The sequence below is a fragment of the Cucumis sativus genome, chromosome 6 (genome assembly GCF_000004075.3).
Source record: "Cucumis sativus cultivar 9930 chromosome 6, Cucumber_9930_V3, whole genome shotgun sequence".
Classification (NCBI taxonomy): domain Eukaryota; kingdom Viridiplantae; phylum Streptophyta; class Magnoliopsida; order Cucurbitales; family Cucurbitaceae; genus Cucumis; species Cucumis sativus.
The window spans coordinates 25,148,780-25,166,349 of NC_026660.2; the positions used below are offsets into that span (position 1 = coordinate 25,148,780).

Here is a 17,570-nt window from a genome sequence, read left to right on the forward strand (position 1 = left end):
AGTTATAGTAAAATTTTAGATTTTATGACTGATAGTTTTCTATCACTGTTGCATATCAATGACTATTGATGATAGAATTTGTTATAGGTGGTAAACATTTTATAAAATCTATAATTTAAGAAAATTTTCCTAAATAAAATTGCAATATTAAATTTGTTAAAAATAAAAAGAATAATAGAAGCACGTAAGTATTTTAGGATTTAAATGTTTTAATAAAATTGTAACTTAACAGTTTAGCGTGTCTTAATAACCAACCACATTTTTATGTAAACTTTTTATAACACACCGTTTAAACACAAATTTGCTGCACTTGAATTTTCATAATATAAGAATAAATTTTTATCCCGTAAATTTGTGAGGTTAACGTAACTTAAAAGCTTGGTTTTGATTTTAGTTATGGACAAATTTGGTGTAAAAATTATATTGAATATACATATTTTTAATTTTTCTAAAGTTCAATAGATTTACGTAAATTTTCAAAAGTTTGGAGTATTTTCAAGTTTAAAGACATTTAACATATTTATTTATTTTTTATTTTTCTGTATATATAGTTTAGCCTAAAAAGTTATAAAAACCTAATCGCGATCTCCTCCCTCCTTTCTCCCACCTCACTATTTATGCCGTCTCCGCCTCCTCAAGTTAACAGTCGCCGTCTCCATCTCACATACATAGTTTTCAGTTCTCCTTCTCACAGTCTCCATCTCTTCTCACGATCTCACCCTTAAGTTCTTAGCCTACTCCTCCAGGTGCTTATTTATATTTTCCTTATGTTTTTCTCCATTTATTTGTTACTTCGTTCTAAACCATGTTTATGAAGTAAAGAAATCTTTTGGATTGCTGTTGGAATTCTTCTTTCAATGCATCAAATTCACTTTCATTATTAAGAAATTATTTTCAAATTGGTGTGTACTGTAGAAGGAAAATGAAAAAAAGAAGCATCTGGTTTGCTAAAGAGAATATTGGGTTCATAATTTTTTTTTATTAATTTTTTCTTGTATTGCAGATAGATTACAACTTGTTTTGCTCTGAAATTTTGCCATGACTTTACTTGAAATCATCAAGCAAGCCTCGGCCTGCTCGGATTCCCTTGATTTCCAGTCTGACTACCCCATTCTCCTCAATCCAGACGAAATTATAACCAATTTGAAATCCAAAGTTGTTGAACCAGATCCTATTTCTCTTATCAATCCCATCATTGGATGGAAAGTTTCTGAAAACGACTGCAAGGTGATTGATTTGGGGAAAAAATTCCACGAAAATCTCAAGCAGAAGCTCAAAAACCGACACTTCTCAAAGCCTGAGTTTATAAACCTTTTAAATGCTTTTCTTGTAAAAATGAAGGAAAGGGTCGGAATTGTAGTTAGTGTTAGTTCATCAGACAATTGTTACACTAAGGTTTTGATTGAGAAACTTGGGTTCCTGATGAGCAAAGACGTTGGAGGCTTGGTTTTGGATACATGTATTGCTTTTGAGGACTGGGAATTGGTGGAGACTTTTGTTGTTAATAAGCTTGTTAAACATGCATCTTATTCAAATTTGATTTTGAAACTTGTCGCTAAGAAGAGGTCAGATCTACTATGTCTCTGTATCAAGCAAGCATCAGATTTTGGTCCTGCTGATTTACACTGCATTCTGAAGTACTTTCTTTGCCCCTCCAAAGAGGCTTATGCCAGTATGTCTAATGTGAGGAAGGAATGGGAGGACCAAGCATTGCTAGCCATTGAGAATGCTAGCGATAAAAATCTCAAAGGCAAGAAGTCTAGTCTGGCAAAGGAGGCTGCAATTCAGCTCATGGTAGCACATGATGGGTTCTCAACCCAGGAGTTGTGTTTGCATTATCTATTGGCATCTCCCAATCTTGATGAAGTAATTCTTGCGTCTGCACTCAGTAAGTTGAATCGTGAAGAGATGGTTCATTTGATTCAGTACCTGAGGAAATGGTTAAAGAAATATGAGAGATTCCCTCAGGCAGTTTCTTGTCCAAAAGCATCGGTTGTGTTGGGTTTGAAGGCTTGTGATTGGGTTCCCAAACTTGATGATGTTGTCAGATATCTTGGACTAGTGTTGGACGTGAACTTTTCATCATTGGTGTTGCATCCAGATTTTCACGAGGAGCTGAAAATCATGGGGGAATTGGTTAATTCTCTAGCCATGGAATCAAAGCTCTGCTGTTTTCTCGCCAATGCAGCAGAAAATTTGAGAAACAGGAGCGTAATGTAAGTCGTGAGAAAAAATTGAATGTAGTGTTACACCATGTTTTTTATTGTTTATTTGAGCGCAACTATATAGCATCGTTGAAGAATATTTGGAGATTGTTTTTGTAAACGGCTTTTTTTCCTAGAGAGTAAAATAGGAAAAACAATTCGATTAACCATTGTTGAGTTTTTTGTTTTCTGGTGGTTCTCTCAACTTTTGTTCTACGACCAAGTTATTATTTTCTTCGAATAATTGGTGAATAGGAAATTAAGTGAACAAAATGATTTCCATCTCCCATCCCCAACTAATAAGAAATTAAGCATACACATCCAAATCTAATTCGTAATACTAAAATACAGATAAGAACTAAAAGAAAGAACCCACGAATATTATATTCTACACAGTGAACTAAACTTCATCTTCAATCCTCAAATTCCTCCATTTCCATTTAGATTTTACATCACAGATACCTTCTGATATTCCCCGAAACGAAATCATCTCCATCCATATAGTAAAATTGCATTTCTCGTGAATTTTTGTCATTTTTTGTTATTTTGGAAGTAATTTGTGCGAATTTATAGTTCTTTTTCTTATTCTTATATGTAATTTTGTTAGCAATATTTGCTCTTTTTTCCTTCAAATCATAAAAGCCTTGAAACCATTGACTTCGAATTAGTCCGTAATTTTGTCGATGTATATTCCTTTTTCATAATTGATTGCCTATCATTCCATTTGACCTTCGTGGTTAGAATGCACGTCTATGATATGTAAGGATGACAGCAATTTATTGAAATTTAAAAAATAGCTACTTTTAAATATAACAAAAATGAATAAAAATACTTATAAAATAGAGCTAATGGATATCACTAGATTACTACTTGTATCATGATCTATTTGTAAATATTTTCAGCTTTTAGATCTTATTTTAGTTATTCAGATTTACCCTTTAAATAACTAAGAAATTCAATAGATTTTGAGGATTTAGATTATTTGATTTTCCAATTTAGCAATACAACGTTTGTATCAATAGTAATTACACAAAAGTAAATATCAATAAAATATAAAACATAAATATTGTCAAGCCATCATGTTCTGGAAATGCTTTTAAATAAAGGGCTTAGTTTGCTACAAGTTTCATTCTCTGAATGTTCGTATTTTTTCCTCAAGGAATTAGTTATGCTTTGGCATAATGCACGAAACTTCAAATGCCTCAAGTCTTTATTTTGATGGCAATTTCACACGGCAGAATAATCTTTTTTGATGCATAAAGGTATAATGCAGTTTTAGACCAGAAGCCAGATACTCAAAAAAATAAACTAGATAGTACACTCCAAAGAATGCAGTACATGTTAAATAAACTGGTGACACCATCTTGATGTATCGACTAGGAATAAAAGAAAGTATGATATTATGACGATCATCATATTGGTTAGTACAAAACAAAATTTTGAAGTATAGATAGTGGAAGTTTCATACATCAATAGGAAATATTTTACATTTTTCATTGAAGTTAGGCCTTTTGATTCCTGAAAGCCATGTCATTCTGCAATCCCCTTCCATTTTGAGATCCTTACTTGAAACTGTCTGGCCACCATTAGAACTTTAGACATTTTGTTTTATCGACTGATAGAGTCAAGGTAAGGGGAGATCGCCGAAAATGTCTCATCTTCTGTGAAACCAAACTTCTTCAAATTGGCTACTTGTTGATGAATTGTTTCAAGTCGTGAGATACAAATGATTGAAACGACGTATTTGAACAACTTGCCACCCTGTGAGAGCCCTGTTTTTTGTATGAAATCCATCTTCTCTCATTAAATGAAGTTCTTGAAATGAATGTGGGGTAAAATAGAAGCGTGCGAACCAAATCCTTTTTACTTAGACCCATTTCTTCATACTGGGAAATTACAGGTTTGAGGGGTCTCTTAAAATGGCTTTAACAAGAACTTCTTTAGATTCAAACATTTTCAAGAAAAACTCAATCCGATCGTGGAAGTTGTTGATCGGACACTCGAGGAACCAAGGTCGGGAGATGTGATCCCTAGGCCTTGCAGCAAGTGGAGATTATTTTGCAGTTGGTTTATGTCACTCCTGGGCCAAGAAGGCCCATGTGCAAAGATTTCTGCAATATCGTTGTCAGTACAACCCCATCTCCGGAGAACTTCAGTAGAGTCATTGGCATGTGCTAATGTCCCATCTCCCGCCTCCTCTTCAACCTGTTTCACACTTAGTGTTGAACAAGTGGGCGACCTTCAACTTTTGCCAACCTCCTAGAGGTTGGTTCACCAAAATGGAAACAAATGCTTGCCTAGAAGATAGTAAATAGCAGAGCATGAAACAATCCATAACTCTGGATTTCATATCAACTTAACAACTCCAGGATCACTGGCACTGGATTTAACAGACAAAAAAAGGGAAGAAAAAAAAAAAGATTAGCCTCGATAAACCATGGTGTGTGTCGCATTTGAGTTTTCACCATTAAATAAAACTAAAAAGTATAACAAGTAGTTTTCACATAAATATTCACCCATCAATCACTAAATGAAGTTTCATAAAAGAACGTAGAATCAGGGGGGAGAGAATGAGTGGGCATGTGTGTATTTTTTAGTTCATCGCCTTCTGTGGCAGATTTTAAACACAGGGTTTTAAGATCAAATAACCACTCAATAAAAAGAATTTCCTCCACCAGAATGTCCAACTCAATATGCAGTTTCCACACTTGATTATAACTATCTTGTTTTCTCTGTTCTATTCCCACTTTCTCCAACTACAAAGTCATACAGCTATTTAGGAACTATTAGTGTTGCGAACAAACATAGAAAGCTTTACCGAGACTCAGTTCCAGGAAACTGCAGAGCATTGGTGAGTTCCATTATCACACATCACCGAATAGTTGTCCAACCATGATTCTTAAAGTTGGTTAGTTTTGTTTTTTTATTGAGTTCGGTTGAAAGTTTTATATTTTAGATCGAGTTTGGTTGGTATTGGATTGAATAAAATTTTCAACTTAATCCCATTAAAGAGCATTGACGGCTAATTTACCTTCCGTGGAGTGGCCCCAATGGCTCAATGTTAGGTCCCCGTTAAGCTAATGGAAGTTTTTCCTTCTAATTTATAACTATCTTCTCTATCCCTCGATACAAATTATTGTAATTGAAATCAAAATAACCTATAGATACTTTTACAATCCACATATTGATATAACTGCGAAGAAGATTGCGACCTTTTGGTAAAGCACAACGGTTTTGAATTAGCTAATGAAGTCTTTCCATAGTTAGAAAGAAGTAAAATCACGTTAGATGATAGCGAAATTAAAAAGAAAAAAAACTGCTTATAGCACTTTTATCTACTATTAAATTTGTTAATTTTGCAATTTAAAAAATACACTAATACATAGTCATATTATTATAAATTTTTGTTGCTATTGCAAACACTCCTGCAAAAAAACTTAAACATTAGATATGATACTGCAGAGAAAGAAACGACGACTTGAATTTAAATTAGAAATATGGGTAAAAACTTGTACGTGAAAATCATGTTTGTCTATGTTCATCAACATCTATATGACAGTACTATAATACTCTATTCACATCCATTAGAGATATTTTTATTATATTTGTAAATGTTTTAGTTCATTTAATCATATTTAAAAAATCCCTAAATTCTAATAAAATAAATAAATAATTCATAAATAAATGTAGAAAGAGTTTTAATTTGTTGATGTTTAGATACACCAATACAAGTATGAACATTATACACGTGTAATTTAATATTTCATAAATAAAATCTATAAGAATAAAATAAGTCAAGATAAAGAAAAATTATTCTAAACAACAATCTGTTGTTTTTATATATAAGTTTGATTAGTAACAAATTCACAAGTTATTTTAGAAAAAAAAAAAAATGAGCAAGTATAACCAGTTAAATACTTTAGATTTGTTAATTGGTGAACACTATGCATTCCTTGTGTCAATATTAAACTCTTTTGGAATTGTAAGTTCAATTATACCTTGTTTTGGCATTGAATTTAAATATTACTTTGAATAGGTTTTAATTTTCTAGTTCATGGAATATTTGAATGCCAATGACGACCAACCACCTAAACTTTTATGCTTGGTTTGATATCTATTTTTGTTATATTAGTTATATTTTTGAAATTAACACAATAAACATAGCTTTTTAAGTGCTATATATAAATCCAATGGTTAATTCATGTTTTTTTAAAGTACAAATAGGATTAATGTTTTATTCAAATGAAAATATATGCCATAGCTAATGATAACCTATTTAAAAAATCTTTAGGTAGGCTTGTTCATATAAAAGAATACAAGCATTATTGATTTGTTGTATACTCCATTTCAAATGTGTTTTAACTTTTAAAGTTTGGCACTAACCTAATCTATGGGAAAAGAAAGAGGTCCCAATCATGTAATATAATCCATCTTAAAGTTGTGTGAATTTACTATAAATTGAAAAAATATTATCACATTTCCCTTTCGTGGTCTAAATTTAAAACCATCACAACATACCCGTGGAGAGAGAAACCAAGCCACCAAAATAATAATAACAACAACACCCAAAATTGAAAAAATCACACCTAAATTTATTATAAAAAAACGTTAAAACTAGACTCTCAAACTAAAAAATTAAGAGTGTAACTACAATTATCATGTTAGATGCTTTAAAAATATCAGTGCAAACTGTGGTGATAATAATGATTAGGAAAGAAAAAAGGAAGAAAAGAAAAGAAAAGTGAGGGAGGGAGGGAGGGAGGGAGGGAGAAATGGAGGAAAGGAAAGAAAAGGTGGTGGGGAAAAATGGAGGGGGTAAAGGGGCAGAATTGGTCACTGTTGGTATACTGATATGAACAACTCAGCGTAAAAGACAAAAGCACTGTTGGACCAACTGGGCCCAACCCCCACCCTCTTTTTCCTCTTTACTTCACCAACCCAAAACCCGATGCTCCCAAAACCCATTTTTCTATATTTTAAATTTTATTGTATTATTTTCATTTATAATTTTTAACCTTTCTACCTCTTTTTTATTTTTTCTTTTTGCTTTTCTTTTCCATTTATTTTGAGTTTTCGTACTTTCAAAAGCTTTGTGTTTAGTCTTTCTAGTTTTTGCTTTTCTTAATTTTGTTGTTTGATTGTTATATTATATAAACGGATGGACTCTATTTATTTGCCATTAAATTTAAACAAATCATTTAACTTTTTTATTCTATCATAATTGGTTAAACCATATTCAAAGTTGACATATTTTCATATTTGTTATATATATATATATATATATATATATATTTATAACTTATTATAACCCAACTGTTTATATAAAATATGAAGAAGGTAAATGAATAAAGCTTAAATGTCTATAACCTAATAATTATTAGTATTGTATTTCTAGATCTAAATATAAAAATATAAGTTGATCAATTAAAATCCAAGTCAACAAGGGAAAGTTATATAAATGATAAAAGACTAAAAAAAAAGGTACATGTTCAACTATCATTTCAAAGATTTATTATCGATTTTTTAAAATTAAAAGTTATTGATGATAGAAACCGTCTTTGGTAATCCATCATAACTTTCAATTTGTAAAAATGTACCATCGATTGCTATTACTAATATAATTAAAATCATAAACTCAAAATCTTTCAAATAAATTAATATATAATTAATAATGTTATCATGTACGTCATTATTGATTAAATTCGAAACCATGGTTGCAATTAGAGAAGTCTAGTTACATGTATAAAAAGTGAGAAAAGGAGGAGGATTTTCTAAAAAGAAAAAGAAACTGTGATTAAAATTTGAAATTGATTTAGATATAAATGTATGGGGATATTTGATTAATTTTCCCTCCCAATGAAATTGATATATAAAAAAGGACAAAGGTGGAAAGACGAGGTAAAATGAGAGAACGCAAATACTTGGAGAAAATAAAAAAATAAGAAATTGGATAAAAGTTGTAAGGATAGAAAAATAGAATAGAATAGAATAGACCCAATAATATATATATATATATAAAAAAAGAATTTTTTTATTACACCACAAAAGATTCCGGGCTCCAACACCCAGCTGCTGGTTATTCTTTCCCGTCACTCTCTCTCATTTCCAAAACCTTTTTTTTTTTCTTTCCTCTCACCTAAACAGTGCGGTTCTCTCATCTCTTCCCCACCGAATTTGGATTTTCCAGGTTCATCTTTTCTTTCTCTCTCTCTCTCTTCATTCCTTTGTTTCTTAAATCCTTCTATTGCGTGTTCTTCTTAACTCAGTTTTTGTCTCATACTCTTCCTTTTCTCTACCAATTTTTTGGTCCCATAACCTCTCTGCTCCATACCTTTTACCTTCTTCCTTCCTTCCTTGTGGATCATTTTGCTTTCCTCTTTATCGCTTTTGGTTTATTACAGATTGCTGAAGCTTCGGTTTGGATATACTTTTTTTATTGATTTTGTAAGGGTACACTGTGTTGCTTTGAATTGCTTGTTGGGAGGGGAGGAATCTATTTCTTCGTTAAATGCTATATATTATACCGGTTTATTTGGTTTTGTTGGTAATAGGGTTGGAGTTGAAATTAGGGTTAGGGGCTTAGATTTTCGGGATCGAAATGCCTCTGGTGGAGGCAATGGTTGCGGATCCTGTTGATGGTATACAGTATTCGTTTGCTAAGGAATACAAAGGTCCACCGGTACCGTATGATCTTCCTCAGGCTCTTCCCATCAACGTGGAGCGGATTCCGGTGGCTGCTGTTGTAGCTGAGGTTCCGTTTACTCATAAAATGTCTTTGCCGGTTGTTCAACCCATTTTAGCGCAGGATGTTATGAGTAAAAAGTTTTCTAAGGAGTTGGAGCCTGCTGTTGGGAAGTCTGTGGTTTCTCCTACATCTGTTATCGCCTTTGATCAGAGTACAGAGGATAGTCGCAGGTGTCTGTCGAAAGAATCAGATTCTGGTTCTGAAAGAACTGTATCACCAACTTCGGTTATTGCATTTGAGGACAGAGTAGTGGGTAATCATGGGTGTCAATTGTCTGGTGACTTGAGTAGTTCAGGTGCTTTGGAGTTTTCAAATGGGCAAATTGTTTCTGGCGAATTGTCAGATGTTGGCAACTGCTCGAGGGCTTTTGCCTGCTCATCGATTAGTCATGGAAATTCTTGTGAGTTATTAGGTGACGCTGGGAGCCCTTGCACGATGGAGTTTTCTGGAAGCTTTAATAAATCACAGCGAAGCTCATGTTCTTTGAGAGCTTCAAATTGTAGGAAGGAAAGCATAGATTTCAATGATGTCCATCAAGTTGACTGGGTCTCTACAGAATCAGTGCTGAGTTCAGACTATCCATCTTCCCGGGTTTCATCTATGAAAGTTGTAAATGAGGGAGGTGGTGATGGTAGGCGGTCAGCTGTAACATTTCTTGACCCGGAGTCTGATTATATATATAATGAAGAGTATAGTCAGGACGGGCCAGAAACACTGCGAATGAGACAAGAATCGGTAAGAAAAGGAAAGAAAGGATCTTGTTACCGATGCTGCAAGGGAAACCGGTTTACTGAAAAAGAGGTCTGCATCGTTTGTGATGCTAAGTATTGTAGCAACTGCGTACTTAGAGCTATGGGTTCAATGCCTGAAGGTCGCAAATGTGTTACTTGCATAGGTTTTCCTATTGATGAGTCTAAGCGAGGAAATTTGGGAAAATGTCCCAGAATGCTTAAAAGACTACTGAATGACTTAGAGATTCGACAGGTTATGACGGCTGAGAAATGTTGTGAGGCGAATCAGCTACCACCAGAGTACGTTTGTGTGAATGGGGAACCTTTATCTTTCGAGGAACTTTCAATGCTACAGACCTGCCCCAATCCACCAAAGAAGCTAAAACCAGGAAATTATTGGTACGACAAAGTTTCTGGTCTTTGGGGAAAGGTGAATCTTGTTACCTTGTGTTTCTTTTATTTTCTTCTTGAGACGTAATTCCTGGTAATGCAACTAAACTTTCTAATCTACATAACAGGAAGGACAGAAACCTTTGAAGATTATTACACCACATCTTAACATTGGTGGGCCTATTAAGGCTGATGCTAGCAATGGAAATACAAAGATTTTTATAAATGGCCGAGAAATTACAAAAGTAGAGCTCCGGATGCTGCAGGTAAATTTTGTAAATGTAACCTTTGTTTCTAGCTTATTAACTTCTAAAACTAAAAGGAAACAATTATCATTGTAGTTGGCTGGAGTCCAATGTGCTGGCAATCCACACTTTTGGGTCAATGAGGATGGATCATACCAGGAGGAGGGTCAGAAGAACACCAAAGGGTACATATGGGGGAAGGTACTATCTTGTGGAAAGACTCTGTAAATTTAGCTTTTAGCTCACGTTCGTAGCATTAACTGGTCATATACTTGTTTTTAACTTCTTGATTACATTTTAGGCTGGAACGAAGCTTGTTTGTGCTTTGTTATCACTACCGGTTCCTTCTAAATCTTCAAATTATTCTGGGGAACCAGACAGCAGCCTTGTTTACAGAACTTTTCCTGAGTACCTTGGTCTTCAAAAGCTCCTTTTAGTTGGTTATGATGGATCTGGAACAAGTACTATATTCAAGCAGGTAGTTTCTAATTTGTCAATTGAGTACACGGTGTGTCATCTTTTTGTATGTAGTTACCTTCTTATGATATGGTTCTGGTCTCAGTTCTATTTTTTTCCTCTTTCTGAAAGACAATTTTCTCCCCGTGAAACTATTTCGAACACATACCCATATCACTAGATTTTTTTAGCAAAGTTCCATTGATTGGTTATATTATGAGAATGATGCACCAGTTATTTGGTCTTTGAGATAACTGTCTGTACTCTGTAGATTACTTTAGTCATCTCAATTTCTCCACATTACACTCTTTGATTGCAAATCTTTAGTAATCCAATTAAGGTGGCAATTTTATTTTTTAAATGCTTTTGCAGGCGAAAATTCTATATAAGGATGCACCTTTCTCTAAAGAAGAGCGTGAAGTTATTAAGTTGAAGATCCAGAGTAATGTGTACGGATACCTTGGTATAATTCTTGAAGGTCGTGAGCGATTTGAGGAAGACAGTTTGGCCGAAATAAGGAAAAAACTATCAGATGAAGTTGACCCTGCTGGTAAGAGTTATTATTGATTATTGTCTCATGATCTATTCACGGCATTAGACAAAGTTACTGTTCAGGTGCTTGATAGTTACCTTGAACAGCAATTTTGGATAATGACTTAGGCTTCTTATATTTAGCACTCAAGCATCTGTCAAACGCACAATAGTGTTGAATAGTGAGCTTAAGAAGGAAAAAATCTTATGTCTTCTGGGTCTAAGCCTTGGGGCGGACATGGGTGCCCTTTGGATCCATGGGAGTGGGGCCCCGTACTGGATTATCAGGACAAAAAACTGATCATTTTGAGCTTGGAGTCAAAGATATGAAACTTTTCACTACTTAAGACATATAACTATGTCTGTACGTATGGATGTTATTGCTTTTCTGTGATTTACTCAACAATGGTAGGTTTAATCTCCAGACAATTTGTGGCTTGCTCTGTTTAGCTTCCATATATCATGCTAAACTGTTTGACGACTGGAGTGCAGAGTCGTTAATTGTTTACACAGTAATGCCTGCATAGCTCCTGTATGTGATGTAGCTGTGTAATGTACATAACTGTTGAGACTTTTCTGGTGTTTGTAGTTAGCATTATTATTAGTATTATATAAAATGCTAGATTTGTATTTGATTTGGCGAAGAATAATTTTGGGCTAAAAAGCAGGGAGCTCGAGTGTTGATTCTGACAAAAGCATGTACTCAATTGGGCCAAGATTGAAAGCATTCTCCGATTGGCTTCTCAAGACTATGGTATCAGGAACTTTGGAGACTATTTTTCCTGCAGCTACTCGAGAATATGCGCCGTTGGTTGAAGAGCTGTGGAATGATGCTGCTATTCAGGCTACCTACAAACGAGGAAGTGAGTTGGAAATGCTGCCAAACGTTGCTCATTATTTCCTAGAAAGAGTAAGATCTTATAGCATTTGTCCGAACTTGCTCTTCAAAATCTTTTTATGTTCCATTAATTTTTCTATGTCGGTTTACTGCAAAGCTGAATCTTGCATATAGTAATAGCCAATAGCCATAATATATTATAATATTCTGTGTTTCTTCAGGTAGTGGACATATTGACAACCGATTATGAACCTTCGGATTCAGATATCCTATATGCAGAGGGTCTCATTTCATCCAATGGGCTTGCTTGCGTAGATTTCTCATTTCCACAACCTGCACCTGATGATGATATAGACACTGCCGATCAGCACAGCTCATTGCTTAGGTGATTAATAGTACCAGTTGATTTATCTATTTGCTTATCTTTCCCGAGTATGAGTGCCTTACACTTGGGCATGCTCTGCTCCTTCGCCTCTTCTTATTTTTTCAATTAGCTTCACTGAAGTTCTCATGCTATAGGGCTCCCTATTTAAATGACGCCTTGGATCTCCTAAAAGAAGTGGTTCTTTGTCTCTATATCAGTATATTGTTTTATAAACTGAAAAAAATATGGAGAATGAGATTCTCTATATTTCGCTGGTTTGCGTTGATCTCCATATTGAGTTAAGGGTACCCATCAGTCATTGCTGATCTGTACTCATTTTGATTGGTTTTTCAGGTATCAACTTATTAGAGCCCATGCAAGAGGAATTGGTGAAAATTGCAAGTGGCTGGAGATGTTTGAGGACATTGGGATTGTTATTTTTTGCGTCTCTCTAAGCGACTACGATCAGTTTTCCATTGATGGAAATGGAGATACTGTGAATAAGATGTTACTTAGCAGAAAATTCTTTGAAAGCTTGGTTACTCATCCGACCTTCTATCAAATGGACTTCCTTGTATTACTGAACAAATATGATCAGTTTGAAGAGAAGGTTGAACGGGCACCATTAACTCGGTGCGAGTGGTTCAACGATTTCCATCCAATGATCAGTCGCAACCGCTCTAACAGCCAAAACAATATTAATAGCAGCCCCTCTCTAGGGCAACTCGGTTTCCACTACATTGCAGTAAAATTCAAACGACTCTTCACCTCATTAACTGGGCGGAAGTTGTATGTTTCACCCGTGAAGGGTTTAGAGCCGCATAGTGTTGATGCAGCTCTTAAATATGCAAGGGAGATAATGAAGTGGGATGAAGAAAGAACCAACTTTAGCTTGAGTGAGTACTCAGTCTACAGCACAGAGGAAAGCTCTTTTTCTCACTAATGGTTTTTAGATCATAGGTGGCGTGTAGAGTGGGTACAAATGCAATACCAATACTAATTTATGTTGTTGTACATATGATAGCTTTGTAAATGAACAAGATAAGTCTGTTCCATCCATATGTAATTGCAGCTGTAAGTTTTGCAAAATACCATTTTGGTAGTAATGGCAGGGAATTAGTGTTCAATTTTCAATAGTATATTGGGCCTACTTTGAGGTAGGTTTTATGAACTCCCCGTCAGTGTTATTACTTCTCTTAGCTTTTCTTATTGGAACAGCACTTTTTAAAAATTGTTACCAACCACATACACCAAAGATTCTAACTTTAACTTTGAGGGGTGTACAGTACATCAATATATTATTTTACAGGCAAATTATACAAACAAGAATGAAACAACAGGGAGACTCATAGGCAAAATGCAAGGTATCTGTTAAGACACTTCCCTGCACTCAGAAAAACTCAACCCAATACAGATACATAAATGATATTCTGTAGTTCTTTGTATATAGATATAAACCAACAAGAACCGTTCACTACGATAGTTCAAACAGATAAGGTAAATATAGTAAGGCAACAGTAAGAAAACAGTAGAACAACACCCCCAGAAATTCGAGAAGCTGGTTTTCTCCCTAAAAGCTCACCGTGGCTTTTTACAAAATAAAACCTACCTCACCAATCCCTAAAAACATTCCTTAAATACCTCTCTCCCCAGGCGGGCCCCACACCCAAATATTCTTTTCATTTAATTCAATTGGCTGAGCTGCCTTCTTGAACCATCACCTTTTTACCCTTGCGTTTGTAGGTGTGTATGATAGGAGGTCTAACAGTATCATCCCTCTTGCACTATTGTTTTCTGTTTTTCTTGTTGGGTTATTTCCAGGCTTCGGGTGATTTTCACCTTTAGTTCTCCACAAAGGTTGTTCGAATCAAGAACAAACTCAAATGTACATTCATCATCTATTGTCAAACTATTTGCTATGAAGAAGGCACCCCAACCAGAGGTCAAGGAAAATCGACCACGGCTAATTGGCCTTGCTTTCACCACCCACGACCTGCCCATTTCATCTATGATGACCAAATTTGGCTTCAACAAGATGTCATTGGAAACCATGATCAATTGGGGTATTTGCTGCAATCATTAGAAAAACCAAATTTGTGAAACTTGCAAAAGAGTTGAAATACTTGGGATAAAATTTGAGTCTTCAAGGTCAGTTGAAGAATTAAGAACACTAAGGTCTAGTCTGAAGAGTTAACAAAGTAAGAGTAATTCTAAGCATGAATTGATGCCATAAGCAAGAACTCAGCCTTTACATAGAATTTCCAACTCAAATTACCACCTAAAACTAAAAAGAGAGAAAAGAACATACATTTCCATGGTTGAAGGCATTATAAGATTATGAAAATGAGCAACTTTAGACATCTTACATGCAATCCCTGAATTTCTCAGACAACAATATTTAAGCTACAATTTCAATCATGTCCAAACTATCATAGTTAACTTGATGCTAAAATAAAGCTATCGAGATTAATGAACTTACAATGGCTTTATATGACCAATGCTTAACTATGTGCTTGAAGGTTGGCGTTGGCGATGGCAATTTCATTGATATATGTTTTGCAGTCTTAGAGGGACTGTGTTCTTCAAGATTTGATGTTGATCTTCTCCTTGATTTGGGGGCCGTGCCTGTGAAGGACCAAAAAGAATTTGGGGCTTTTAAATACATGTCTATGCATGGAACAGAGAAATGTGTTGACAAAAACTTGTCACCTGAACTATCAGTGGATCTAACTTCTGAATCACTCCTTTTGCAACGAGTTAAGGAAGTACTATAATCTTCCTCAGATAGAGGCTCGTCTTTGACCTTCACAGTCGGGACAGGATTACTGATTCTTGATACTAGTTCTTTCTTGCATCCATTTTTACCAAATATCTTAACATCAAACACATGACTTCCATCATATTGGAAAACTAAAAAGTATCCACGTTTCAAGTGGTGGCTGTCGACAAATTCTTGCCAGCCATCCTTGAAAAGCACAATATTCTTCAGTTCTTCCAACGTAACATGCCAAGAATTTCTGCTTTGATCTCTGATAATAGCTTCACTTGGTATTCTTCCATTAAAATACTTCACAAAAGCAGGTGGTATACTCTACAATTCAAGACCATGAACAAAACTTAGAGATATTGGTCACTTTTACACCTTATATGTACTATAGAGATGAATATATATCCATACATAACCTGCAATACAAAACTTTTTCTTTTAATTTTCCCCTTCTTCAGTTAACCTTGAGCTCACTTCAACTGATTTCACCTATAACTAACTCATCTCAATACGATTGGAATAAGAATATGTCAAATAGACTAATTAACGTTTTGTTCCCCTTGCTTTCCCCTTTACATTACTTTTTTGTGGAAGAGCACTTCCCTTGAGAAAAAGAAAAAGGAAACAAAAACAATGCCACATTAAAACATAAGCCAACACAAGCAACATAGATCCAAGTACTTACAGGAGGGAGCTCCATTGGTCAATAATAGAAAACAGAGAAACATTGCAAAAAGACTTGACCACAAAGAGCCTACCAGGAGGAATTGTAATACTCAAACTCCAAGCCCCCTTCCGAGACTCTTCTATGCCAGTAAACGTAGCTATTTTAAAATAGAAACAACAAAAAATAAATAATAGAATGCATGGGTGTACAAAAACCCAAGCGCACACACATAAGATCACAAACACCCCAGCAAGGAAGCAAGCCATAGAAAGCAACCATTCTCTCCATGAGACGGATTGAGGAGGAATTCATTGATTATAATACTGGTGTCCCTCTGATAGGGGAACAAAATACTAAACGTCTGAAAAATTTACCTCCCAAACAGAACTAACAAACTTACAAAACCAAAAGATATGGTCTAGACCTTCCTCATCCTTCCACCAGTTAAAGTACACTTAATCCTTCCTTTCCAAATATAATCTAAAGAAACTCAACTGGAGCTTCTTAGCAAACGAAAACCTTTATAGGATATAGTTCACGTCTCACGACACCAGCTTGTAAAGAACGCACTTAAGAGATCAAAGCAGAAAAAGAGAAGAAAAAATTGTTAGTAAAGCCTAATAAGTAAATTCTCTCAACTCCAACCAACCAACAGAAGAAGTTCAACCATTTAAAGGATTCAAGAGAGAAGAAAGAAAAACCATTTCCAGTGTCAAGAGAAACAAGACCAAAAGAAACTCAACAATGCTGTTGCCCATACTGACAGAAGCATGCACGATGAATCTTGCTGCATTCCATAGTACAGAAACTCACACCATCATAACCTATCAACATTATCTAATCTTGTTGCTTTCTGTTAAAATCTAGAGGAAGTTGGAAAAGGGTTTCCTATATCACAGTATTCTATTAACATTTCATGTCATAACAGAGCAACATTTCTTCAATATCTCCATGAAACTCCAGAAAAAGAGAGAGATTGAAAAGTAAGCAGAATAGAGAGTATACCATACTCTGAGAACTGGAATTGGGGAGAAAAACCTTGAAGAACTCAAGGGTAGAAGGGATTCTGCTGCCGGGATCCACTACCGCCATTACACTCTTGGCCATCAACAGCGAGAAACCTTAAACCCAAACAAAAAAAATATGAATTTTTGTCTTTTAAATTATTTGTTGAACTGAACCGAAAACTTGATAGGAATTTGCAACCTCAGAGTCGGAGCTAAAGTCTTTCATAAATCAAACACAGATTCTTTAAGATTCGCTCGCCTTTATCGTTATTCCCATTTATTATTTTTGAAAAATGAATTCGTTGACATGACTTATGAATTATAAAAGTGTATAGTCTTTAGGTTGCATTTATCATTTATTCAACAAATAGTTTAGTAATATATTAATACTTTTTAAATTCAATAACATATTTAAAAATAAAAGTAACATTTTAAATATAGCAATAAATAAATAAAACCATAACTACGATATATCAAAATCTATGGAATTTGTTAGGGTCTATTTGAGCTTTTTGTTAGTATTTTCTTTTTATCAACTCCTCTAGAACGAATTACAAAAGTTTAAAAACAAAAGTTACAGTTTAAATCAAATTGTTTATTAATAGAATTTTCCCATCTCATTGCC

At 34.7% G+C, this 17,570-nt stretch overlaps 4 protein-coding genes across 6 annotated transcripts; 2 read left to right on the forward strand and 2 right to left on the reverse strand.

Moving 5' to 3' along the window:
- The first annotated feature begins 561 nt into the window (after positions 1–561).
- On the forward strand, positions 562–2,394 carry LOC101222166 (hypothetical protein). Of its 2 annotated transcripts, none has more exons than XM_011659518.2 (2): positions 562–746; positions 1,008–2,394. In XM_011659518.2, exon 2 carries the CDS (start codon positions 1,039–1,041, stop codon positions 2,218–2,220), a length of 1,182 nt encoding a protein of 393 aa, XP_011657820.1. In that variant the 5' UTR covers positions 562–746; positions 1,008–1,038; the 3' UTR covers positions 2,221–2,394. The 2 variants fall into 2 exon arrangements, with proteins under 2 accessions (XP_011657820.1, XP_011657818.1); XM_011659516.2 differs by having other exon boundaries at positions 563–746; positions 1,004–2,394.
- Positions 2,395–3,475: 1,081 nt separating this feature from the next.
- Positions 3,476–5,066, reverse strand: LOC105436024. Its single transcript, XM_031887043.1, is given in 5 exon segments — positions 3,476–4,006; positions 4,009–4,110; positions 4,113–4,214; positions 4,217–4,443; positions 5,023–5,066. Coding segments are annotated over 5 exon segments (669 nt in total). The 3' UTR covers positions 3,476–3,812.
- Positions 5,067–8,261: 3,195 nt separating this feature from the next.
- Positions 8,262–13,675, forward strand: LOC101221850 (extra-large guanine nucleotide-binding protein 1). 2 transcript variants are annotated; one of them, XM_011659519.2, is made up of 8 exons: positions 8,262–10,110; positions 10,199–10,336; positions 10,412–10,516; positions 10,617–10,793; positions 11,144–11,321; positions 11,968–12,212; positions 12,362–12,525; positions 12,859–13,675. In XM_011659519.2, the coding sequence occupies exons 1-8, from the start codon at positions 8,803–8,805 to the stop codon at positions 13,445–13,447; spliced, it is 2,904 nt and encodes a 967-aa protein (XP_011657821.1). In that variant the 5' UTR covers positions 8,262–8,802; the 3' UTR covers positions 13,448–13,675. The 2 variants fall into 2 exon arrangements, with proteins under 2 accessions (XP_011657821.1, XP_011657823.1); XM_011659521.2 differs by having other exon boundaries at positions 8,263–10,110; positions 11,971–12,212.
- Positions 13,676–13,901: 226 nt separating this feature from the next.
- LOC101221927 (putative B3 domain-containing protein At5g66980) lies at positions 13,902–17,266 on the reverse strand. The gene is made up of 5 exons (XM_004141891.3): positions 17,145–17,266; positions 16,944–17,059; positions 15,214–15,595; positions 14,984–15,129; positions 13,902–14,574 (listed from the first exon to the last, which is right to left on the reverse strand). Exons 2-5 carry the CDS (start codon positions 17,043–17,045, stop codon positions 14,275–14,277), a joined length of 930 nt encoding a protein of 309 aa, XP_004141939.1. The 5' UTR covers positions 17,046–17,059; positions 17,145–17,266; the 3' UTR covers positions 13,902–14,274.
- Positions 17,267–17,570: the final 304 nt, after the last annotated feature.

Excerpts from the sequence above, each read along its gene's own strand:
- LOC101221927 (XM_004141891.3), bottom strand. The coding sequence starts at position 17,045 with ATGGCCAAGAGTGTAATGGCGGTAGTGGATCCCGGCAGCAGAATCCCT. Across the intron at positions 15,596-16,943 it reads ATTCCAGTTCTCAGAGTATG|AGTATACCACCTGCTTTTGT; the intron begins GTATACTCTCTA and ends CTTGAATTGTAG. Across the intron at positions 15,130-15,213 it reads TAGATCCACTGATAGTTCAG|GCACGGCCCCCAAATCAAGG; the intron begins GTGACAAGTTTT and ends GGTCCTTCACAG.
- LOC101222166 (XM_011659518.2), top strand. The coding sequence starts at position 1,039 with ATGACTTTACTTGAAATCATCAAGCAAGCCTCGGCCTGCTCGGATTCC.
- LOC101221850 (XM_011659519.2), top strand. The coding sequence starts at position 8,803 with ATGCCTCTGGTGGAGGCAATGGTTGCGGATCCTGTTGATGGTATACAG. Across the intron at positions 10,337-10,411 it reads TAGAGCTCCGGATGCTGCAG|TTGGCTGGAGTCCAATGTGC; the intron begins GTAAATTTTGTA and ends TTATCATTGTAG. Across the intron at positions 11,322-11,967 it reads AGATGAAGTTGACCCTGCTG|CAGGGAGCTCGAGTGTTGAT; the intron begins GTAAGAGTTATT and ends TGGGCTAAAAAG.